This window comes from Saccostrea cucullata, unplaced genomic scaffold (genome assembly GCF_032062105.1).
Source record: "Saccostrea cucullata isolate Sc308-1 unplaced genomic scaffold, CSIRO_AGI_Scuc_v1 ctg365, whole genome shotgun sequence".
In the NCBI taxonomy this organism is placed as follows: Eukaryota; Metazoa; Mollusca; class Bivalvia; order Ostreida; family Ostreidae; genus Saccostrea; species Saccostrea cuccullata.
Genome location: NW_026936150.1, coordinates 445212 through 472829, shown reverse-complemented (window position 1 = coordinate 472829; position 27618 = coordinate 445212). Strand labels below are relative to the sequence as shown.

Genomic DNA, 27618 nt, shown 5'->3' with positions numbered 1-27618 from the left:
TTAAATTTACATGCTATCAAGGTTAAGTCAAATGCATAAATCAGTAACGCAGCACATTTGAAAAAGTGTTTAAAACATGTCGTTACTGATATTTCTGTTGTGGTCAGTTTGCCTGGCCCACGTGGAGAGTTTGACAATCTCTGACTTTTATCCTTTTGGTGAGGAGAGGGGTGATACTACAATGGTTAAGAATGATGACGGAAGTTCTCCAAATATTCCAATTTCCACTAAATTCCCTTACTTCAATCATCAACACGACAAATTAATTGTAAGTATTGCATAGAAGATCAACATATTTTTAAATATAGTGTTTGGAATATTTTTAGATTTGGCATTCTTTCTAGGTAAGTACAAATGGTGCTATTTCATTCCTGACCCCTGTGAATCAGTATACACCAGATCCTTTTTCCGCTGGGTGGCGACCGTAGACTTATCACTCCCTTCTGGGCAGATGTGGATACTAGGAAAGGAGGATTTGTGCGGTACAGAGAAACTACAGACCCAGACATATTAGAGAGAGCTTCCAATGAAATAAAGGCTTATCTCCCAGCATTTTACCGTTTTCGCGCTGCTTGGGTTTTCATAGCTACGTGGGATGATGTGGCATTTTTTGGATGTTCCTCGACTGGTTGTTTGAAGGTACGCGCGTTTTTCTTACACTGAAGATTGCGTATTTGTGCGTGATACTTTAACATTACTATGTATTAATTTTGTAGTAATACTATCATCACTGTCCAACCTTTTCAGAGAAATACCTTTCAAGCTGTACTGATTACAAATGGACAACATTCTTTCACAATATTTAATTACGCAAACATTGAATGGACAACTGGGACAGCAAGTAGTGGAAATGCAAATACTGGGCTTGGGGGGACACCTGCACAGGTCAGTAATTTATTTATTCACTTTGTAAACCTTCAATTAATAAGTTTAAAAAATCTCTTTTGGAAGTTCTTCAGGGCACGCTTCAATACATTTTCAGTTATCACAGAGTCAAGTGTATTTCAAGTGCTTTTATTTTAGTTAAGCTATATCTGCTTGAAGTTTCAAAGTTTCAAAGCTATCAATTTTATTTTTCTATTATTAATATAACTAGTGCTTTTTAATCCGATTATATGGGTTTAATGTAGTGCTTAATATAATTTGTTTTTATGATGATGTTTATTTTTTTTTTCTTTATTTTTTTTTTTATTTCTTCTTAATGCAATCATTTTGCTTTTCAAATTTCTGTTTTTTTTCTAATTCTTAAATTGGTTTTATCTGCCTTGTGTGTTTATATATTACATGTGTTTTTTCGCATGTTAATTATGTTGTAAATGTTTTCTATGTGATATTTTCAGCTGTGATAGTCGGTTGAAAATCTGTACAGAGCTCATGTTTATTGTTATATTATTTTTTAAAAATGCCGACTTTAAATAAAATTTACTTTACTTAAAAATAAAAGCCAATTAATTTATTACAAAAAATAGCAAAAACTACGAACTTAGTTGACTGCACTTTTTCGGTGAGTGCAGAACTTAAAGAGGGGAGGGGGTACAAAGTAAACTTATCTACAGAAATATTTGCAATCATTCAGCATTCATTAAAAATCTCATAAATTTGAGAACATGTATCAGTTGAAAAATAAAAATAAAGCCTCTTTATTCGTATACTTAATTATAGGTTGGTTTTAATGCCGGTGATGGGAAGGTATATTATGTAGTGAACGGCTCACGTACAATAGACATTGTCAACATAAACAAAAAGTCCAATGTACGCATACCAGGAAAGTTCGTATTCAGAATAGATTCATCGGAAATAGGTGGAGGAGGGTGTAACACAAAAGGTATTAAGTTTCATATACTACAGAAATACACTCGTATTTTCTAGTTTTGAAGTAATCATTTATGTCAAAATAAAAATCATCAAAGTTGTAAACGTAATGAGAATTTTATCACCAGAGTCGACGAATGTTTTGATCATGTTCTTTGTATGGTTGATATTCTAATATAATGCAGTGCATTGTAGCAACCGCTAATGATGTAATGCCGCTTAATAAAAACGCATAAGGGCCATACTTATTAAACAGAAAAGGGTAAAACTTATTTTCTAATGAAAATTTAGTACCCGCGACAAGTGATAGCCAGTTCCCATTATGACGTCATATTATGACGTCATTGCTCTCTACTACACAAATTTAGACCATATAAGAATATCAACAAAAAAGCTTGGGCACAAGGGCATGTCCTATGTATTTTTACAGAAACAAGATCAAATTAGAAGCAGAATATTCTTAGAATTTGTGATATTGCTGTGCAAATGTCGACAAATTAATTGTTTATTTACTATTTGTAAAGTTTTGAGTTGAAACGGGATAAAAATTCACAGTCCAGTGTAGGTTTCCGCAAATGATAATCAAACGAGAAAGCGCATAGGATTTGCGCAGCACTTTTGTTAATCTTTTGAATATTATTCGTAGAATTATACATTATTTACTTAAAATTAAATAGGGTATGCCCTTGCGCCAAAGCCTTTTATTGAATGTCTTATTACTTTGAGTACTAAAGAACAATGATATCAGAATATGACGTCATAATGTGCACTATTTATAACATGCCTTGGGAACTAAGTATGTACAATAAAATGAATTTAATCCGAATCTGATTAATAAATAGTTTCTCTTTTGCATTTTTATTAGCTCATTTGCATAGAAACACCTATACGCAGCCTTAAATCACTTGTGCAATTTGAAGTATGTATCAATATAGGAATGATATGCAATACAGATATACATGTATGTAAAATTTAAATGGTACCTCTCAAAGGTAGATATAGTGCTAGCTTGTTTAATTGTATAGGAATATACATTGCTATAAACTACAGCTGGGTGGAAAGAATCATTCAGATTCTGCGTAAGATGTATAAAGAAATCGAAGTACCTGTAAAAATGGTTGGGGAACTCGCTTATTGTGAAGGAATCAAATTAGGTATACATGTAATTAGGTATAAGAAGGTGTGTGGAAAAAACATTCGGGATTAGCATAAGATGATGAGTTCAAGCAAACACCTAACAAAAGTAGGAAGGAAAGGAGGCTTTATTTTACAGAAATATTAATTGGTACAATCTACAAGTTGGTTTCCTTAAGATATTTAAGTGCACTAGTAAACAACAATGTACCTAACGTGTTCTCTTAAATTTTACTCCTTTAATTTAAATTTTTACACCTTTTTATCAAAATAAGTCTACATTTTAAATGAATTATACTTTTCTCTAAAAGAAAAACACAAAAGGTAGACATTTTTGTATAACCCTTATAGAATGAGAGTGTTGATATTTTTTAACTCCCTTTCCCGCAACGATTTAGATTGTTACAGCGTACATTTCGTGTGCCTTTTATAAAGACTGAAAGGAAAAAAGTAACGCAGGGTAACATAATATGCGAATGCATGACCAAAAATTACCAAAAATGGTCAGATGAGAATCCTTGTTACTAGGCACTAAAATCAGTGTTCAGAATTACTCAACTGTGAAATATATGACGTCACGCAGGGAAAAAGCAAAAATACGTGCAACTTGATTAAGATAAGTATGTCAACAATCTTCTTGTACCATTTGGTGCACTTGAGGTATACACATTGTTTTTCAGTATTTATAGAGGATATGCATGTAATCTTGTAACAGTTGACGGAAGTTCCACGGGGTCTGGTTTTTACGTTGCCTAAATTACGGACAAAGGCAACAACGGGTTGCTGTGTAGTCACTAGTAAATTTTCTTCCTATAGAACGTCTTAACCGTCGTAAGAGAGATTTTTGAATAGTTTCCGATCAACTATGACGATGACGTTACAGACCCACGTCAAGATCGGATAATTCATCCTGCCACCTGTTTAAGCGCCATGTAACTGCCACAAAACTGCTGTAAATAGAGTAGGCTTAATCATAATCATAACATTCACAATAAAACTGAAAGAGACCAATTGCGCAATTTGAATTTTTGAGCTGGTCAACTTTACTTTGATGTTCCATTAACTGGCGCATGCGCGCGCCGTTTCCCTAATTTTTTCAGCGTGTGTACCCCTAGGCCTAGTGTAGCTTAGGTTTACAAGTAACAGCTTTTTAAAAAGCTTGCCTGACTAAATCAATCAATTTATCTGCATGAAGAGTGATAACCCTTTTGAGCAATACTTTGTGGGTTTAAAAAATATCCAAACTTTATATTTTGAGAACCTTATATAATTGTTGAAATCTTGATTTTACTGAACTTGTTTGAAGGATAAACATACTCTACACTCCATGCTAAAGAACTTTGTAGTTGATGGCTGGGGGTACAGAGGAGTGATCATCCCTTGGATAATTGATTTCAAATTTCAATTTAAAATCTTTTGTGAAATCACGTCATTGTGAACATTTTAAAAGATGGATATAATTAAAAAACATTTTGTTGGAGGATTTTGGTTACATTTGTGTGTTAATTATGATTTTAAAAGTTAGATATCAAATAATACATGATATATTGAAATAAAATAAGAAAATTCAATTTATTTGTAGAAAGAAATATCCAAGATTAGTCTTACTTTTTTATTAATCGTGTGCATCTGAACAAAGACATATAATAGATCACGCATTTGGAGACGATGGCTTAAACTTTTTTATCATTATTGGACTCGTCCATTTATGGAATAAAAAATTTAACAAATTATAAACATCATTTCTGATAGTGTCCATATACCATGTATACTGATTCTATACGATATGTTGTTTTAAAGAATGGTATAAAACTTGTAGATTGAATTTCTGAAGCATTAGCAGGAAGTTAAAAGGACAAACTTTATTTAATTCCATGGAAGTTAGCACGTGTCAGCCATTCATACAATAGAACAATCCAAGAAAAAGGCGCGAAGATAGCTTACTAGTGACACTTGGCGCGAAAAGAGCGATTCACCCCTTTCGTAGAATATAAATGGACTGATCCAGTAGTATAGAAATGCAGAAAAAAGGATACACGGACATGTTGAAACGGCAAATCATATGGAATAATCTGTTCCATACAAAAAGATTAAAGGAAGTAAACACTGCAGTATTTCGCATCAGTAATATCTTTCTTTTTTCTGAAAACTGTTTCTTTTAAAATGCAGGTAAAGAATTCCAATGTAAATCTGCTTGCACAAAATCTAGCTCTTTAGATATGGTCGCACATTTCCGGATCTTGGAAATATCAATCCTTATACTGCCTGACGCCGTGACGTCAGGCAATCAAGACTTTCACATAAACAATCACATTTACCCTTTCGACTGGTCCATCTTTTTCTCATTGAACATCTGTGGGATGAAATGGGAGATAGGGTTCGAAATGCCAAAGCTGGTCTCTTTCAACTAAGGTGTGCCTTGTTGAAAGGGTTGAATAATATCCCTATTTGAAGGATAAACATACTAATAAACTCCATGCAAAGGAGAATCATGGCTGTTACAGAGAGTAGACATCGAAGATAATGAGAAATTTCAATTTCACTTTTGGGATGTCTCGTCATGTGAGTTTCTATAATACGTGAATAATGAGGCAAAAATCAATTGGGATTTTGGTTACATTTTTATTAATTATGATTTTAAAAGTTAGATAGGAAAAGTAGAAAATACTTAGGAAAATTAATTTATTTCACCTTAAAAGTTTATCCTGCTTTTCTTTTTCCTTTTTAGGTCACCTGAGTAACTCAGGTGACCTATTGCTATCCGTTTTCGTCCGTCGTCGTCCGTCGTGCGTCATGTGTTAAAATTTGAACATTTTCAGCTTCTTCTCCGAAACCACTGAACCAATTTCAACCAAATTTGATATACAGCATCTATAGGTGGAGGGGAACAAAAATTGTGAATTTCATGGTCCCTGCCCCCCTGAGGCCTGAGGGGTGGGGCCAAAACCACTAAAATTAATGAAATCTTTAAAAATCTTCTTCTTTACTCCTGGACATCAAGCAGGCAAACTGTTGGCATGAATGTAATGAGCATTGAGTCCTCTACCAAAATTGTGAAATTCATGGCCCCAGGGTCAGGGGTTCTAGTGCTAGGGTGGGGCTCTATAGATTATATAGTGAAAATGCATTAATTCTTTGAAAATCTTCTTCTCTGCTCCTGGGTATTAAATACACTAACTAAGCACATAGTTATGATGAGCAAGAGTGCCTCTTCCAGATTTGTGAATTTGATGGCCCCAGGGTCAGGGGTTCTGGTGTTAGGGCTGGGCTCTATAGATTATATAGTGAAAATGCATTATTTCTTTGAAAATCTTTTTCTCTGCTCCTGGGTATTAAATACACTAACTAAGTGCATATTATAATATATGCCTATAAAATTGTATTTATATATATATATGTATATAAAGATTATATATATATATTTCTTTGATATATATATTATATATATATATATATATATATATATATAGTGCCTCTTCCAAAATTGTGAATTTGATGGCCCCAGGGTCAGGCGTTCTGGTGTTAGGGCGGGGCTCTATAGATTATATAGTGAAAATGTATTATTTCTTTGAAAATCTTCTTCTCTGCTCCTGGGTATCAAATACACTAACTAAGCACATAGTTATAATGAGCAAGAGGGCCTCTTCCAAAATTGTGAATTTGATGGCCCCAGGGTCAGGGGTTCTGGTGTTTGGGCGGGGCTCTATAGATTATATAGTGAAAATGCATTATTTCTTTGAAAATCTTCTTCTCTGCTCCTGGGTATTAAATAAACTAACTAAGTACATAGTTATGATAAGCTAGAGTGCCTCTTCCAAAATTTTGAAATTTATGGCCCCAGGGTCAGGGGTTCTTGTGTTAGGGCGGGGCTCTATTGATTATATAGTAATAATACATTTATTCTTTGAAAATATTTTTCTTTGCTTCTGGGTTTTAAGCTAATGATCCAAGTATATATATATTTATGACGAAGAAAGGTGCACCTAGCAAAGTGGTTTTTATGCCCCCAGGGTCAAGGGGGGGGGTGGTTACATAGTCTGAAAATAAATTAATGCCTTGAAATCTGCTCTTTGGTATTAATCAACCATTTTATGATAAAATTTGCAAAATTTTAGGTTGAAATATATGACCCTGGGTCAGTGGATCCTTTGGGGTGAGGTGCACAACTGGTTATAAAGTGGAAGTGCATTTTCTCTTTGTTACTCTGATCTACCTCTGGGTATTAAGTAAAAAGAGTAAGCATGCTAAGTTAATAATTATGATAAGCAATGGTGCCTCTTTCAAAATTGTAAATTGTGAATTTCATGGCCTCCGGTTTAAACACGAACCAAATTTAATTGTTTGAAAGTTGTTACACAATACTCAGGTGACCTATAAGGCCCGTGGGCCTCTTGTAGTATATTGAAGCCCCAGATACAATTCTGATCCCTGATAAAGTTTTTTTTCTCATATTTCTGCAAAATAAAATTTAAATTTATATAGCCTGTTTGTGATATTCTACTTATAGCCTGCTCGGCTTCTAATACCCCTGTTTTGGAGTTTGGTCCTAACCTACCTTATTGTTTCTTTATTCATTCCTATGCAGGCAATGTCATCATAACGCCACGGAGCGGCCCAATGTTCGGTGGTCAATACCTGACATTCAGTGGACCTTGTGTGGACCAGTATACCTCATTTAAAGTCAAGTTCTCCAACATTAGATATGAACTGAGATGTGAAATGGACTCACCCTACAGCTTTTATTGCATAACACCTATGTTTGACAGCACTGGTGATGTTCAAGTAGATGTCATATTAGCTAATGAAAACAAAACCGATATGTTTATTGGAAACTACACTGTTTGTAAGTACATGCATCAAATACTCTTTGAATATTTCTTCTGAGTGATCCATGTAATCCCCGTAAAAATACTCAGCACTGATGAAGTTGAATATAATATTTATGTGCCCTTTTTGTTTATCCCTTTTGCAGACAGTGGATTGAATTTTTTTCCACTGCGTTGCATTCTAAGATGTATGTGTAAATCGATATGACATTTTTTATACATATAATTAATTACTTATATAAATAAGGACAATATCACAATCTGTTTCAGTGAATCCTGCTTTCAGCAAAGTCCTTGTAAATCGCCATAACGGAAACAGCTGGGAAAATGGTGAACATAATATTTCGTGGAATGGTAACGTGAAAGAACTTCAAAACAGTACCACAGTAGATATCTACGTTTACTCAATCAAGGTACAAGTATTATGAGTATGAGGATATGTAGTGCAGTAGATCTCTTGTATTCACAATCAAGGTACAAGTATAATGCGTGGAAGAGCAATAGCGCAAGATATACCACCAAGGTACAAAATATTGTTGTAAAACAGTGGCTTAGTAGATTTCTACGTACAACAAATTAAATACAAAAATTTACTGCTAAAAAAACAGCACACAGTATATATATCTACGCACACAAAAGGCACAAATAAAGTTGAATGCTATAGATAAAATTTCACATGTTTGTAGTTGGATATGATTTTTATCAAACGAGTTGTGTGTCTCTCCAAGACTTGGCGAGGGGATAAAAACACACAACAAGTTTGATAAAAATCATATCCAACTACATATCATGTGATATTCCTTTTATACTAATTAGCGAGGTCCCTTGTCACAATAGTTGCTATACAGCACTATCACTGTTTTATATAGGACTCCACTTCATTTTACTTTCCCTCTAACGCAAAACCCATTGTGACGTCACAACTGTCTGATACGAAAACGGTATCAAATGCATATGAGCTATATCAAGGGATAAAGGGTTAAACATGGGATAAAAAAACTGTAGCGCAGTCGATCTTTACGTTCTAACAATCAATGTACATGTACATGTATAATGCTGGAATAAAAGCAGTGGCACAGTAAAACAGTAGCGAGTAGATCTTTAAAGATAAACTGTTTTGTTAAAATATTACGCTGTTAAAAAGACTACTAGTAAAAACTGTAGCGCACTAGATCATCGCGTATACATTATCAAGGTTTAGTCGTCCACAGTGGAGGAGCGTCTGTTCTAGAGTCGCGGAGTAAGGAGTTGATCCTTACTTTGCGGGTTCCAATCCCACTGTGGGACCTGGAGACCGGTCCTTTGGATGTGACCGTATAAAGCGAGGTCCCGTGTCACGAACCTTGCTGTAACCTTGAAAACGACCCTTCTGAAAGCTGAATTGCCTTGATGTAGTACAGGTCAAATATTTTTTCACTCTCTAAATGGTTCATTTTTGAAAATTCGCAACTTAAAAACAAAAAACAAACAAACAACGAGGTGAAAATTTCATTTTTGTGCCTATTAATTTCATTCTTAAAATATGACCCAAGTTGTTATTTTCAAAATTTTGGACAAAAATTTGTTTGTATAATCTGTCCTTAAACCTCCTTATTAGTTCTGGCATTACATCGAAGTAAAGTCATTAGTTACGCTCGAGCACGTAAGCAGATTCATGTAATATTGTGTTCAGTGAAACAAAAATTCATAAAATATATTTCAAAGAACGACGGTTTTTTATTCGTGTATGGTATACGAGGTGAAATTTTTTAACTGCTCGTACATTGATAAATGAAATGCACGAACATTGGAAGCTTTTTTGTACGCAAGAAATTCGTTTAACTGACAGTAGTACATGTATTAGTAAAGAGATATGTTTATTATGGTTTACCAAATTATGTTTAATTATTTACGATATATGCTATTAATAAACTTTAATTTGTGTATTCGTTTGAACATAATATCTAGCTTTGAAACTTTCCAAAATAAAAACTTCGAATATAAATACAAGTAATCGTTAGAAGTACCCTCAATATCCTAAATAAAGATCCACATTTTTCTTTTACTGTATTTTTCATAGCTGTACATTTTTAAAAAATATATTTTAAAAGTATATTGTAGAAAATTGGCGACTTTTTTTTTCTTCTCAAAATCAAAGGAGGAGAATGGTGAGATTAGATTAAACCCCTTTATTGCAAAGACGAATATATTGAACTCAATCGGTTGGACGACTTTTAATTTAAAGATGACTGAGCAGGCTGCCATTCTACGGGTAACATCAAGTGTGCAGACTGCATTTATAACGTAAGTAAACATAAGTAGTTTACTCAATATTTGTTTGTATTTTTATTCTTACATGTTTACTATTATTACATATTTATAAATGAAATATAATCTTTCTGGTCAGGCCACCAAGAGGAATATGGTCTGACTTGTTCCCAGTAACGCCATCCAGAACTAATGCGATCCTTTTTTGTAAAAACTGGATAAAAAAAGAAGTTTGGTATCCAAAGTTGAGTCTAGCAGAACCTTGTCCGTGTACCCTCCAACAGGCTCTGTTAGACATTGTAAAATACCAGCCCGATCCTGACTGCAACATGCTCCACGTGGGAGCAGAGGGGCGGGGCAATTGTCGCTATAAGCGTGATGCACAGCATTGTGTGAGGCTGACAGTACCAAGGTAACATTTCCTCTAAAATCATTTCTATACAACTCATGACAGTTTTTCAAATGTAGAGATATTTTTTTTTACATTTTCTGTCTCATCTGGCATGTAAAAATTGTAATTTACACACTGAATTCCTAACAGTAAAGTATGTCAATCGTCAGATTTTATTGAATATTTAGATCCACAAGTTTTGTGTTTTCTGCCATCTTTACAGATAAGTATTGTTTGTCGATCACTGTTTGTTATCTGCACCTTTTTCATATCACGTGACTTTAAACAATATGTCTGAAATCATCCCGTCTTCTGGCTCTTCCAAACAATTCGAATGATTTAATCCTCTTACAAGACATTGAATGCTTTTTTTTTCTTTTTTCTAAAGTGAAGATGATTTTATCCTCTAACACGACATTTAATTTTTTCTTCTTTTTAAAGTGAAGATGGGACCGACAATGTTTGCTGTTTCAATGAACATGGACGCTTAATAGATTCAAGATCCCATGAAGGTGGTACACAACAGCGATATCACTACCGAGGTGACGACCAAGGGAATATACCATACGTGACAAACTTTTACAAGGACGTTGTCCCGTTTCTGCATTGCTGTCGTTTTTCACAGATGTCCTCGAATGAAACTAGCGATGAGAAAGAAACATACAGCCTCTGTCAGGACTTCCTGGCATTACGGAGATACAGTTCCTGTGAAAATTACGACCCTCCTAGACCAGGTCAGAATTATTAAGTATCATATTCGTTATTCTGTGTGCTGCAAAAATACGTTTTCAGAAAACATAAAACTTGTTGATTGAATATGGTAATTGCCAATTAATCCAATGTTATTTTTAAAAAATTAAACTGGAGATAAAACATTCTTTAAAGGTAAAGCCTTGACCCCCAACTAGGCTTTCAAATCAGAGGGCACAAGTGCATATAGACAAACATTTTGAGTATTTCTCTTTCATTGCACAATACGTATACATAGCACATACTGTTTTAAATCGCTGGTTCATATGTATAAACGTGTCTGCATGAAGTTCCTTTTTGTTCAGCAAGAACTAGTGGTGACCCTCATATGACTACCCTAGACGGACTTAGTTATACATTTAATGGAGCCGGAGAGTTCGTGTACATATACACAGAGGATGATTTATTTAAAAGCCAAATCCGTTTCGAACAGTTCCGAAAAGACGATGGTAAGGTCTAAAAATTCATTTTTTAATAAATCTTGCTTAATTTTATGAAATAAAGATAATATATAAAAAAGAACTGATTTGCATGTTCTTCTAACTAGGGTCGCTTGTAAAGGCAACAGTAGCGACAGCCTTAGCGATGGAGTATGCTAATATCTCTGACTGCATAGAAATTAGACTCAACTCAATAAGAACGGCTGATGTCCTCAGAAATGGAGAACTGCTTGATTTCCAAGACTCCAGATGGATAATCGTGAAAGGTGTTGTATATTTGTATGTATATTTGATAGAACAAATTTTGATTGATTTGATTGTTGATGTCTGTTCTATAATATTGAGGATTATTTTAGGTGCAACCATTATATTACTCCCCACTAAAGGAAATAACACGAACAGGTCATTTATGATCATGTTTCAAGAGATCAAAATTGCATTCAGCATTGAAGCCTCCAAAGATGTCTTAAACGTCATGCCAGTTGTTCAGGGAAAGGATCTTAATGGTACTAATTTTTTAATCAAAATTGATCATGAAAATAATATTTCCTGCATGAAGCTGAAAAATGAAAATGCTAATAAACAACTACGGAAGAACCATATTTTAAAATATTGGCCAACTCGTACACCTATATGTTACATGTGTATCCTGTTATGATAATAATCTTTTTGTATATAAGTGAAAATCTGAGACATGTTTTGATTTAAAGGAACACTGAAAGGATTACTGGGGAATTATGATGGTAGTCCTTCTAATGACCTACTTTTTTCAACTCATCAACAATTGCTGCTAAATGAAACTGACGATTCGTTGATTTTTGAATTTGGGATGTCATGTATGCTTGGTTTATTTTTTGATATCCTTTATTAAGTGAACTAAATTTGAAACTACATATTTAATTTTCAATGGACTAATAGTATGTAAATGGCGTAATGATATGTTGAGGTGTACTGGTCTTTCTGATTGTAGGGGCCATTAATGAGTCCGAGTCCCTGTTCACGTATGAACCTGGTAAGAGTTTTGCTGACTATCGTCAGCCATCATTCCGTCCTGTGTTTGAGTCCTCCGTGTCGGTTACAGAGGAGGTAAGGGCGGTGTGTGGAGAAGACAAAGATTGCATTTTTGATTTCTCTGTCACGGGATCACGTGACGTAGCGGAGCAATCCCTAACATTCCAGAAACAGTTCCAGGAATCTCAACAGGCAGCTGTAATAGGTATATATATGGAATGTAATTAATGCACACGAATCTTCTGTAAGCTAGGATGGTCATTGTAATTTTTTTTACCCCGTCTCAAAATTCGTATACATTTTCATTACAGTGTTGACATGCTATGATTTGCCAACAATTCCTGGTGGAGTCTGGGAAACAACCAATGGGAATCTCGAAAACTCGTCTGCCTTTTTTGTTTGCAGAGATGGATATACGATCTCTGATAACATAAGTAATGTTACATGCTTGAATGGGCGGTGGGAACGATATGAGAACGTTTCTTGTCAACTGAACAGTCTTCAAACCACTTCGCCTGGTCTCCAGCCTGGCACAGATATTCTTATATCTCAGAATGCGAATTTACCTGCCTACATAGGAGTCGGGGTTGGACTTTTCCTACTCGCCGCATTTATCATAGTTTTTATCCTATATCAAAGGAATAAAGTAAGGTGTGTAGTGTTTATCTCCTACATAGTGAAAAAAAATCCAAAATCAAAATTTGCACAAGGAAACTTTTTTCTTATAAATAGCTTATGTATACATAATTTTATAGTACGTGTGGAGTTGCAGCTCATATAACTTGTTTTTGATGTTCTAGGCATGGTAATTGGAAAATTTTTTCTAATGAAAAAAACTGACGATACGGTGCAAAACAGTGCTGCAATGGAACAGAACAAAGAGAAATATTAACATTTATTGTTATTTTCTTTTGAATTGACTAGCCTGATTTATACTCGTGTATGCAAAAATATCACTAGCTACCATTGAAAATTATTTATGTGCATGTGAGGTATCAGCATTATGTCTAGCTGTTTTACATTGTACCTTAGCATGTTCTGGTCCTGATCTGTGTACCGGTAACCATGTGATCGTGTATTTGATCTCGATGTGCTACGGATATCTGTATGACTTAAGAGACTTGTAGGGAAACTGAGAACTCAATTGAACCTATTTTAATTCAATTATACCTATCTTTAATTCTTGGTCTTCAGTTCAAGCTAAATATGCCTGATGATCTTCAAATCAATTGTACCTATCTCTAAAACATTTAAGATAGATATAATTCAATTAAACCGAAAAGTATCTTAAATTTATTTGGATATAGATTTAATTCTTTTGAAGATACATGTAGATACAATTATTTGAAGATCGGAACAAATCAAAAAATTGTTCTTCAAATAATTAAACCTATCTTCAAATAAATTGAAGATAGTTACAATGGAATTAAATATAGATCTTAATGAATTGAAAATAGGATAAATAATTACACCTATCTTTAAATAATTGAACACAGGCTCAAATGAATTACACCTATCTTTAATTCCATTACAGATAGACTCAATTGAATTTACCTATCTTTTTTATTAATTTGAAGATAGATATAAGATTCAATTCAATTAAACCCATCTTCAATTCATTTGGAGATAGGTAAAATTGATTTAAAGATAGGTACATTTATTTGAAAATAGATGAAATATTTGAATACACTGTGAAATCACTAATCTTTGTGGGGGGTTAACTTTCGTGGGTTTCAAGGTATGAAGAGACCCATGAATTTATGTCCACCATGAAATACAATTTTTTTCATTATATCACTACTGAACAATTCTTCAACCACGAAATCAAATCACCTTGAACCAATATATTTTCCTAAAACTACAAAAATTTGACCCTTTGAAAATATGTGATTTTACATTATGCTTATTTGTCATTCTAAAGAATATAACAATGTCGACTATGCTAGATACCGAGGGATTCTTGATATACGAGGGGTGATCAAAAATTTCGCGAACTAATTGAATAGCTTCCATAAAAGAAACAATATTTGGTTTCAATGTTGATTATATTTTAAATTGATTCACTCCAATTTTAATGCACATCAACCACCATTCTGTGCATGCGTGAATCACGTGATATTGGCGGTCACGTGACCCCCTCCGTAGCGTTCTGTCACAAAAGTTCAAAGATTTTTCTTAGTTTTATATTTCTTTCCATGTGAGTTAATTTTTATGACAAGAACAGTTCATTTGTCAGAAATGGTCAAATCTCGGGAAAAGAATGGGTGGATAAGAATATATAAATCCTTTCCAAAAATAAGCATGGCGATAATTAAAACACAAATCTTCTGCCTCGGGAGAGACCTTTATTCAAGGTGGATTGAGAATAAGTGCCTCCTTTTTATCATATCTAATATGTTTAAAATCTAAAGTAAACGATATCTTAGGTATTTAATAATTATATTATTGTTCAAATATTCAACCATTTTTCAAAGTGTAATTTTGAGGTCTTTGATAGCAAATTGCTTAATTAAAAAAACACATATCTTTTAAACTTGCTTTCACTGGGCAAGATGACAAGTATCATTTTTAATAATCTGCCTTCCTTCACTAAAACGATCCATCCAATCATTAATTGAATTTATAGGAATTTATTTATCTTAATAAACTGTGTACAAATTATTATATGATACTGTAGAGGGGTTTCTAAGATATACAATAAATTGTACAGTCGTTTGTTGAACGAGCTAGACTGAGACAACAATTTTTCGTCACAAGTGACCTACATAGTGACGTCATTTTCACATTGTGACGTCACAAACAAGGAGAAAAACTTTATTCAGCATATGCTATTTATAGACCTTGTGTATGGCAGTGTGTGTACCGAATTTCATTCCAATCTAAATTGTGGTTTTGTAGATATAAATATAGTTCGCGAACTTTTTGATCACCCCTCTTAATGATATAACATGTGATTGTTTTAAATAAATACGTAAATCGTAATTATGAAATCAAGAGCTTTTCTTCAAGGATTAAGCATTATCTGATAATGATTAATTCTTGAAGAAAAGTATGACAAGTGCAGGTTTTACCTGGTATCTGCAAAGAGGATTGTGTATAAAAATAATTCGTAGAAAATGTAGTACCTCGGCTAGTTTTCTTCCGAGATATAACTTTCCTACTGTATATTTTCTACACAAGCCCCAGTCAGTGCAATATCTGCAATGAACCAGTGCACGTATCCATTAATGACGCGACGGTATCACGTTACCCTCACTCCGTGTGACCAAACTCACTTATATATAAACCATGACAATGAAAATGTTCTTTCATTATTAAATCAAACAAATATACTTATTGTTGACAGCAAAAATACCTATGACCTGTCAACACCTGAGGTGACTGCGAATGGCCTGGATTTCCCGCAAAATCGGATTAGCATTGAACTTAAAATGTTGAACCCGATGTTTTGAAACATTTCAAGAGATAATTAGAACAAACAATATTCTTTGTTTTTAGCAGTTACCAATAAAAGGGCTCTCAAAGGACAATAACAAAATAATGACTATTATGTATAATCATATAATACATCTTGCTATAAACAATGTATCATTTTAATTTCCCAAAAAAATTTTGGCGTTAGGCCTTAGGCACAAAAAGTGGGGGCCAACCTGTTTTTCAATGAACATTTTCAACAGTTAAATTAATTTGGGGAAGGGGGCAGACCCCCTACTTCCCCGATAACTTTTACACGCAATATCAACCTGAATGAATTCATTGACATATCAGAAGGTCTCTGTCCTTTCTTACATACTGTAAAATATTCTGCAGCTTTTATAAAGCAATGCTTTCACCAATCTCGATCTATCATCTGCATAATAATAGGCATACAGTGAGTGAATTACACATAATTTTATGTAAAAGTTAAATTTCACCTAGACTGACTAGAAGTATAAACTTTGCCATAAGAATTAAAAATACTCATGTGCAAATATTGCTTACAGTGTATCAACCCCCGCCCCACACAAATTCTAGTTCATATGCTCCAAAATATACCTGGCAGCAATATTTGTGTATACCTAAAATGTGCACATGCCATGGTGAGTGAAAGGTTAATTGAATTGGGGCTATATAATTTCAATAAAAGCTAATCAAGTTGAGCGACTTGAAATTTTATGTGTAATTAAAACATAATTGTGACGTAAACCTTTTGTTAGCGTTTTCCATTGTATGGCTTAGTGTTGAGGTAACTCCCCTAACTATCCATTAAGTCACCTTTAAGTGTCCTTTCTTTTTGGAAAACTGTCCATGGCCATTTGTTTTAAAAATAGACAGTTAAAACAAACAGAATGGAGAGTTACAGGTCATGTGCACAAGAGGTAAACAAAAACACATACATTAAAAACGATTTAATGTACAATTCAATACCAAAAAGAACTTTAAGATTTAAGTTAATCCAGAATACAGTGTCTGTATCAGATCTGTTTGGTTTTACACAATTAAATCCATGAATAATGCACATTATTTCAATGCTTAAAACTTTTTTTCCCCACAAAACTTAAATTTGAATGACATTATTTCACATTTGATAAAGATTTTGGAAACATCATTTCCTCGAGAAGAATCCATTTTAAGCTTGAAGTAGGCTAATATTAAATCCATCACCTAGAAAACAGTTCGTACCATGAAATCTACACTGTTGCAGTGAACATTTCGGTAGGAAATATTAATTAAAATTGAACATTTCTAGATTTGATTTAAAATACATTTTCAGGTCGAAGTTTGGTTATCCAACACTCGGAATACAATTTGCATTTCACCATAACACTGCTGCAATTAATATATATCGTCGAAGAAGTTTTGAGGGGATCAATGTTTGGATAATATTTTCATTAAGGCTTACTATTCTCTGTTTCCAAGTAAAATATCACTGGTTTTTGTGCTTCAACTGGTTTCAATTCAATTTCGATCATGTCATATATATATTCTCTCCATAGGAATTAAGGAAACATGTTTGCCCTCACAACGCAAAATATAAACTGATTTTGATGAAATGCATTCTTATATAAATACAAGCATCCCCCGAAATCCGCCTGTAACTGTCCATTCTTTAGACAAAAATTATTTATTATTCTCATCTGGAAACACAATGTCTATTCAACAAACTGTTGTGCACCCCAAGCTTACCTATGACTGTCCATTCTGTAAACACTGAACTTATTGTATGTGTACCTATTTTGCAATTTTTTTTTTAATTCTCAGAACAAAGAGAATCATTTTTATAAGTAGGAGAAAGGCCTCAAACTGTCCATTCAGTGAGAGAAAGAACTCCATTAGTTTTTTCTCTTACGGCCCTCCATTAGTTCTTTCTCTCACACCAGGGACAGTCTGAGGCCTTTCTCTTTTACTTCAATAGTTGAAAAAATAAAAGAAATCTTTACACTGTAAGGTTACAAGAATGAGACCAAATTATACGCCCTGTACAAGGTGTGGTGGCATCTTTGCCATGGTATGCGAAGTAGACCTTTTATGCACTCTAAATGTTCATAAGAATGCTCAAATTCAATTTCAGCCAGGGGCCTTCGCCCCAGCTAGCTGCAGGCTCTGTGCCCCCAGGTCCCCTACTGATTTTCCTAATTTCTCCGAAAATATTATCCCCCAAACCTGGAGTAATTGCTGTCCTGCCTTCCTTCACCTTATTTTTAAGCAAAAAAAGATAAAGGCACATTTGCATCTTGCCTTAATTTCTTTATACTTTAAATTACTAAAGTCATTCCCTGAAATATAAGCACAGGGTCAATCTGTTAGAGAAAAAAAAAATGGGTTATATACTGTATATAGTATATGATCCCTTATTATATATTCCGAAATATGATTCCGATAATGTATTCTATAATAGGAGGGTTAATATAAGTAATATCACAGTGTCAATATTTTTTGTATTTTGTGTCATATTATCAAATACAATATACCACAATTTGCCCATAATATGATCATGAATGATTTATTCTGTCAAATGCTCCATGCTCAGTTGAGCATGCTCAGTTGATATGGAAATGCACTATTCCTTGGACTATGCACACAACAAGTGCATTTTTCTCATCATGCCCAACAAGTGGGACCAATTTTTTTCAAGACGCCCTGGAAATGCAATGTGTTTGGTGTATGTTGCTAGGGTTCAGGTACTGGTATGTTAATTCATTAGTCATGATATATTGCTTTGTTCTTTAATTCATTTATAATAACTGTACATGCAAATCTTATAAGAATTTTATTAATTACGTTTTATGTGGAGATCAAATATTTGACAAAACAATAAAATCTAAAATACAAGAAAAGTAGGATACTATTTCAAATATAGAATAATATGAGACTGTTCCTGAATAAAACAATTTTAGTTACTATGAATTCTATTAACATGTCAAATTAAATATAGTTGTAGCAAAATATTGACACAATTCTATTTTTGTCATATTAATGCATGTACGAGGGTTGTCCCATAAAATCGTGGACAAAGCGTTTTTCTCAAAAAGTAATGGGCGCACTAAGCTGAAATTTTCAGTAAATGTTTATTCATCATATTTAAGTGAATCATGATGTTTTTGATAATATATATTAAAAAATAAAGATTTTATTCTGCTTGAATGTGCACAAGGTATGGTCCTACGGCGCACGGTAAAAATAGCAAGGTTATATTAGAGAAGACATAAGAATTAATTGGTAATAAAAGTTTTCAATACATAAGATAAGGATGAAAATTACCCTAATTCCATTTCTTAATCAATTCTGTCGTCTTTTTAAAAATTTCAAGGCATTTGGTTAATTTTTGGCAGTTTCCCAAGCATTTGAAATGGGAAAGTAATAAACAAAAAACACGAAAAATGGCGACTTTTTATGACGTTACGGCGCACCGGAGAGCAGTTCAGATAGATTAGGATGTTGTAATGATGCCTTAAGAGACTTTAAATGAATACAGAAGAAAGAAAATATGAAAAATATCACCAGATCTTTAGTATATAAATGAAATGAAAGTTTTCTTAGTGAAATCTTCGTGGTCGAGTCCCCAGATAGTACATAACATATGGACAGACTGCCATTTGTAATAGCAAAGGACGCTGTCACTGTCGACCGTCGATGTGAGATTCTCTTTTAGTTGAATGATGGTGAGAATACTGTCTGTAACTTGCTAATAAATATTCAGAAGATCGCATGAGTGTGCCACATTGGTTTCTTAACTGGTCATAGATACTCACATATGTAAATCAATAAAATTTCTAAATTTAAGTGGGGCTTATCCAACTTTAAGTTTAGCAAAGATAAAACGTGACGCTGTTTTAGACGCTCTGACGTTATCATCCGTGCGCCGTAGGGCGATACAGTACATAACATAAAATATCACAGTTTGTTTACCTATGCATATATCTATTTGAAATTTGCTATGTATATTCATAATTTATCTACTAAAAAGTGGTGAAAATTTCAGAACGCAGTGATGATTACTTTACAAACTAGACAACTTGTCCACGATTTTACGGGACAACCCTCGTATATGAGGTAGATAAACAAGTCAATGATTGAGTTGTTTAGTTCTGATTAAAATTTTTGTTTTTACTTATATGGGAGTAAAAACTTGATTGATGAGGCTGAGAGCACAGGGAAGGGTGCTAATTCTGTCATTAGTATGGTTCACCACTTTTTTCGATACCATGGATATGGAGAGAAACAGCATCCAATCATTTTGACAACTGCAGTGGGCAAAACAATAACAACATTTTCTTATGGTTTTGCTCTCTGGAGAGTTCTTGTAGGTAAGTGTACATCATAATGAAAAATATTTAATTTTAATGATAAAAAATTGTACCCGGTAAAAGCATTTTTTGCATGTATAATGTCAGTTTTGATATATATTCAAAAAATGCAAACTCTTCCTAAATGTAGCATTTGTATATATATAATATTATATTGAAATTAATTAAAAAATGTATTTCCTTTCGATTTGGACTCCATATTATTGTGGAATATTCTATGATGATGGCAGGACACACTAAATTTTGATCCTGACTGGCATTTTGGAGTCTGGAAAGTAAAATGGCGTACATCCTCAGCAAAAGCCATGAATGATATGGCAGACACCGTCCGTCATTCATCCCACAGAGGCCATAACGTTCCTCAGCTCATGTCAGATCCACAAACGCCTGCGCAGTTTAGGGACTGGAAGTCGTACCTTGAACAGTTCTCCAAACTCTTGAAAAACATTCGAGGCTATCATCATTTCTGAGTAAATGCTGAGATTCCTGGTCTTATTGAATATAAGGAGCTCTGTAAGTTTGTTCCTTTGTGTGTCAATCTCCTGAAAGATAAGAATATCCTTCCCTCCGTAAATGATCCTCTTCCTCAAGAAATCCCAGCACCTGGTCTTGAGCCCAAAAGGCAATGGTACTTATATGAGCAAATCTGTGAACATTGTCTATCACTGAAACATCATGTCCAAAACCAGTCGAACCAAAGAAAGAGCTGAAAGTTTATTCACTTGATCATTCCATGTCACACTTGGGGAAAAGGAAAAGTCTTCTCCTTAGATGAAGGGGAAGATTATTGTGTGTAAGAAAGATTAGAAGTAAAATGTATACATGTAGTTCCTATTGTATTACTTCCAGTAATGTGTTACATTGATGTACTTTTCTGGTAGTCGAATTTCATTGCTTTAAGACATTGGTTAGAATTAGGACTTTTACCCAACTGTTTACATAAGCTGTGTCCTATGAGTAGTGCTACATCTCAACAGTTTAAAAAATGTGTAACAGTATGAAAATTGTTGGTTGATGTTTGCACCTTCTCTGTGACATTTTCCTTTAAATGCATTTTGAATATATTTATTTAAACAAAAAATATTATAAAGCTTTGTCAAAAATGATTCTTTTAAATTTTTTTTTAATTTTCAAGGGATACAATTTTCACACTACCCCTCAAAATGTAATATTTTCATAATCTTTATACTGTATACTGTTGATATTGTTTAGAAAGTACAGATACATGCATCTGTAATATCATCAGTACATTTTAATGTACATGTTTGCAATATTCAGAATGTCTGTTTAAAAAAATAGTAATCTGCTATTCATTTTTAGTGATTTTGTTTACAGCTGTCAAAGAACCTCTTTCATTCTGTATTTTTTTTTTATATCTGGTGTATATTGTCATAACTACAAATAATAACTTTTTTATTATTTTCGAATGTAATTTCAATTGGCATATTTATCTTTTATTGAGAATAAATGGTTGGATTATTTTTTCATTATGCATGTTTTCTTCCCTTTCTCTCTTTGGTCATCGATACTGGTAGGATAATAAGTCAGTATTCTGAATCAAATTCAACTGTTTCAACAGTCACATGTAATAAGTTAGAATAACAGTATATTTAATGACTCAATGATTTAATGGTTCAATTAATTCATTTTTATCATACCTAAGGAAGATTTTAAATAAAAAGAAGAGATTGTTCTTAATACACCAGTAGAATGTTGAAATATGTTTGATCTTTTAATAATTACGACGTTATGGTAACGTCACTGACGTTATGAAATGACTGGAAGATGCCTGCATACCTTGGTCTGTATCTTCTTTATTTTCACTGATATTTGCATGAAATTTTGAATTTATATTATTCAAAGTGTCCTGATTTAAAAAAGACAATAAAATTAATTTCGATTATTTACTCATCTGGACCCTTTTTCCCAGTCGCGGTCACATATATGAATCTAATTAACATCAAAAATTTTGTTAAATCAAATTAATGTTATAGATGTTTAAAACATCAAGCATAAGGGGTGTCGCCGCGTTACACTAAACGTAACATTTTAAAGAATATTTTTTAGGATGAGAAAGACAAACACGATATAAATATTTAAAATGTATCTTATCGCCCAAAAAATAAAAAAAAGGCAAAATAAACTTGCGTGTTTTCTAATAATCAGTTAAGATTAAATGACGCTATTGTTATTTTGTATTTTTAAAAAAAATTGTGTTTGACTCTGATGCATTGAACATAGGAAGTGTCCGAATGGGGGGTGGGTGGGGAGGGGGGGGGGGTAACGAGCTGCTTTGGGGGAAATTACCAGTGTAGACAGTCACAGTGATTGATAAGACTTACAATGATAAAAAAAGTAAAGGAGAGTCTTTGTTTATAGATGATTTCAGCGATTTTAGGAAGTTGGATAGGTCATTGAATTATTATCAGAAGACAAGAAGACTGAAAGAAGAGAGGTCGGAAGGAAACGTTTAACATGGTGTCTGATGTTTTCAAAAGACATTCGTGTATCTGTTATGTAAATGGATATGAACACAGTTTAATTATACTGTTCAAGGAATTTTGACAAAGAGTTAATGTACGATGGCTACCAAGAATTTATTCGTGAACATATTTGAGAATCTCAAATATTTTTATTGAGAAACGTTTTTAAGATTGATGGCGAATATACATAACGTGACGTAATTTAGATGAAATTACTTATGTATTAATTTATAAATGACCTTCCATTGCATGTAAACAATTCAAATATTGATATGTTTGGTGATGATGTAACTCTGTATTCTAATAATAATAATGCAAGATGTTTAGAAAATACACTAAATTCATTCAGATCTTTGTGAGATTGAGAAATGGTGTGCTCAAAATCAAATGGTTTTAAAATTTTAATGTTGATAAAACAAAATGTATGTTAATGGGAACACAGCAAAGAAAATTAAAATTAGATAATCCAAATTTACAACTTTATGCCTCAGACAAAACAATTGAAATGGTTGAAACTGAAAAAAAATTCTTGGTGTACATATTGATGATAAATTACAGTATGCAAATCATATTGATTCAGTTTGTAAAACGATAAATTATAAGTTATTTACTCTTCGAAGGATTAAGAAATTTCTCCCTCTACATACCAGAAAACTATATTACAATGCTTATATTTTACCATCTATTAACTATTGTTTGACTATCTGGGGTAATGCCCCCAAGCAGGACATGGACAGACTATTTAAATTACAGAAAAGGGCAGCAAGGATTATTCTTGACGCAAGTCCAGATTCTTCTTCTAAACCACTGTTTGAGAAACTTGGATGGTTAACAGTTTATGAGCTAGTTGATCTATACAAATATATATTATTATACAAAATTTTCAGTGGAACGACTCCACAATATCTTTGTAATTTATTTGAATTTCATTCTTCAACTTCTTATAATCTTCGATCTGAAAGTTATTATGATCTAAGATTGCCGAAATTTCGTACAAACTTATTCAAGACATCTTTTCAGTATTCAGGTGTACATCTATGGAATAAACTTCCCCAACACATTAGACTCTCTCAATTTTTACGAACATTTAAGTGTAATATAGAAAATTACATCATCAGCTGTCGCACAATTATTTGAGCACAATAAGGTTTCGATATTGTATACTGTATTATGATTGTTAATTAACTATACATGGACACTATATTCATAATCTTATGATTGTAATTCCTTAAATATATTACTATTATATATGACGAATTGTATTCTGTATAGTTTTTGTATTTGATATATACAGAAGGCCCTGGGGAAGAATAGTGCATGCACTTACCAGGTTACCTTCTTTAAATAAAGTATTTATTATTATTATTATTATTATTATTATTATCATTATTATTATAGATGCGGCGACTAACAAATTCGCACGTTGTATATAATTCTACGTTTTTAAAAGTATTATTCACTTTGAATTAAAATTCTCAGGTCTGCTTTGAAATTAATATAGCTTCCATCAATTCTAATTCTGTTTTTTTTACGTCGACTAGTAGCAATTTTTTTGAAGTTGTGACATTACTTTTGGATCAACCCTTGTACATTCCGAGGTTTGCGACAGATAATTTCGCCTGATAGATAATTTCGCGGAATCTACGTTCCTATGAAAGTACACAAATAATGATGAAGTAAATGAACTTGCGAGCCATCTAGCGTTAATACAGGTAATGTTGTTTCTTTTTTGCACACCATCTATAGCGTCAATTCAGTCAATGATCGTTGGTTTTGCATTGGTGATTTTGCATCGGAGTCTGTTGATTTTGCAAACGAGTCAGTTGATTTTGTTTTAAGGTTTTCTGTTTTGTATTTCATTATGTTCATAAAGTTAGTTGTTAGTTTTGCATTAACGTAATTTTTACCCTTTCCGCCGCCAATAGTATTCCTTATATTTACATGCTTTTGATTGGACGCTCATCCCATACGTGCTATAAGCCCCGCTTCTGTCTCTATCGGTTCACGTCGCGCCCCGTACGTGATTTTTTTTAACTGCGCCTATCGATGAATCAGTACATTTATGAAGAAAGTATAAATTAACCATTTGTAATTTTATCTCGGACAAAGACACTGGAAATGTAAATATTTGAATATATAACAGATTGTATAATGGTTATAGATCGTAGTTTTAGAAGTAAACAAATAAAAAATAATTTGCCCCTGGTCAGTGCTCCCCCCTCCCTCTAATTATAGATTTAAACTTTGATTGATTTTTTCTTATCGGGCTTTTTCAGTGAAGAAGAAAATAAATAATTTGACCTTGATTTTATTGGAAATAAATAATCTGTCCTTTATCGACATAAACATAAGTAATCTGACTCGGAAAAAAACCCTAGTGATAAGCGTCCGAATGTTATGCATCATTGTTGACAATACAATGAGCGCAAAAATGAAAGTAGATTTCACCTGTCCATAGATTGTCATAAGGTGTTCATTTAACTTGTACATTATGTCATGTATGAATCTTACGTGTATCCTCGTTTGATGTCATCAATACATACGGTAGGTAACTCTTTCGCAAGAGGGCGCGACTGTTTGGAATCGTGTTTATTGTCATCTCCCTCGGGAGATGACACATTAAGATTGTATGCCGGAAGTGAAGTCCTAGTGTAAGCCTCCATTAATCTTTCTGGATTCCTCGATGTTTTACAGAGTTCCAAGTACCCTGTAAACTGGTTTTCTTTTAGAAGAACTAGCTTAGGAGTGTGTGATCTACTTTCGGTTTAGGTTATTTGAAAGCCAAGGAAAATTTAGAAAAGAAGTACGATGCTTATAAATATCTATAGTTTCGGTGTCGTATATATATTGATCCTCAATACATTAATACATTATTAAATTGGTAAACCACACAAGGAGAATTGACAATGGCGTGATTTCTATACATGTATATAGATTTGTTGACACGAAGGAAAAACTGGTTCTCGCACAAATGAACAAGCTTACAATTAGATTCTGCAAAAAATGAACGAAGAGTGGTCAACACTAATTTTATGTTAATGTTTTTAGTCTGTAATGGGATTTATTAAATTAATTCCTGTCAAACTTTAATGATTAGCTGTTTTTAAATGAATGATAATTATTGTTGATAATTCCGTATTGTGTTAAGAAAATATAGTTCAAGGAAAGTATTTGAATTTAAGTAAATTGTAAACACCCAGAAGCACAAAGACCGCTAGAATGAAATTTCACCAAAAATCGCCTTGGGTGCTCTCGCAGACGTCCATGCTTTCCATATATATATACTGCGGCCAAAAGAAACTGCGTACTTTACTGTGGAGTTTGCTGAATAAGTCATTTGGGAACTTCAGGTGTAATAATCCATATATTCATTGCATTTAAATATTTCCCTTTCTGTTTTATTTCTTTGACATTATTGATACCAAAGAGATGACATTTCAGGCTTTCTGGAAAGCCAAACTTGTTACGTTTAAAGTTGCATCCCATATAAACTGTGTTTCAATCTTTCAGGCGCGGTCATTGGAAAGTCTTTTCTAATGAAAAGTCTCTGGCTTTCCCCAAAACCTCTGATACGGAGGAAAACAGTGCTGCATTAACTCAGCTACCAATGGAGCAAAACACAGAGAAATGTTAACATCGTTACTTTTGAATTGACTAGTCGAATTACCTCATGTATGCAAAAATATCACTTGCTTTCGATGAAAATTTTTCACTGTGCAGATGATAGAATATTTTTTATTATTACCTAACCTACTATTATTTAAATTGTAATTAGGCATTTTAAACTGTTTCACGATTCATTTTATACTTTTGCGTGATCATGAAACAGTCGAACTGTTGACCGGGACACATAATTAACTGTCGCCTGGCTGAAATATCCATTATGACATCATAATCAATTTCCCGTACTTTACAGCTATATTACATTGAATTATATATAAAATAAAGCAATTTAATGGCATTCAATTTGAAATTATCATCTGAAAGTAATCCTGATATCTATATAAATACATGTTTAATTTAACATCACGTCAAAAAAGAGGCCAAGAACACTTTTTCTGAAGGTAGTTTGGAAAAATGTAGGACCCTTCATTCATTATAGATCTTTGCGTTAAAACTCCAACCCAACGTGTTATATTCAAACTTTCAAGAAATTATTATGTTGTTTACAAATGTGCCACTGATAAATTGATATTTTATTAATGTGTTGTTTTGAAACCAATTGGCGTGAGAATTTGATTAGTCTATTGTTCAGTTTGATTTCAAGAAATAAAAAAATTGGCCGATTTATTCTAAAATCCATTGATTATTATGTCTATATCATCATTTTAAGAAATTATATAGTAGGTTAGGTAATAAAACACTAATTTTATGACAATTCGGGAAACAGTCAAACTGTTGTCCCTCGATAATACGGAAGACCTGGGAAACTGTTGCCCGAGGCCGACGGCCTCGGGCAACAGTTTCCCAAGTCTTCCCCATTACCTCGGAACAAAAGTTTGACTCGTAGTCATGAAATAAGTGTATACTGTTTCACATTGTACCTTATCATTCCATGGGGATTATTTGCCTAATCATTTCGTATAAAAATTTGATCTTGTACTACCGATATCTGTGTGACGTACCAAACCTACAGGAAAACTGAAGAGGGGTAACCCTTTACATTTACCTAGGTTTAAATCAGTTACATCTTTATCAAATCATTAATTACTATCATCAAATTAATTGTAATAATCT

General features: G+C 33.3%; 1 protein-coding gene across 1 annotated transcript; it reads left to right on the top strand.

The window, feature by feature from the left end:
- LOC134244912 (sushi domain-containing protein 2-like) lies at positions 1 to 26515 on the top strand. Its single transcript, XM_062727151.1, is given in 17 exon segments — positions 1 to 268; positions 345 to 404; positions 406 to 639; positions 748 to 885; positions 1663 to 1825; positions 7532 to 7789; positions 8043 to 8185; positions 9910 to 10055; positions 10159 to 10431; positions 10852 to 11144; positions 11466 to 11609; positions 11708 to 11866; positions 11957 to 12106; positions 12311 to 12436; positions 12571 to 12816; positions 12923 to 13262; positions 26392 to 26515. Coding segments are annotated over 17 exon segments (3189 nt in total). The 5' UTR covers positions 1 to 76.
- The last annotated feature ends 1103 nt before the right edge of the window (positions 26516 to 27618 follow it).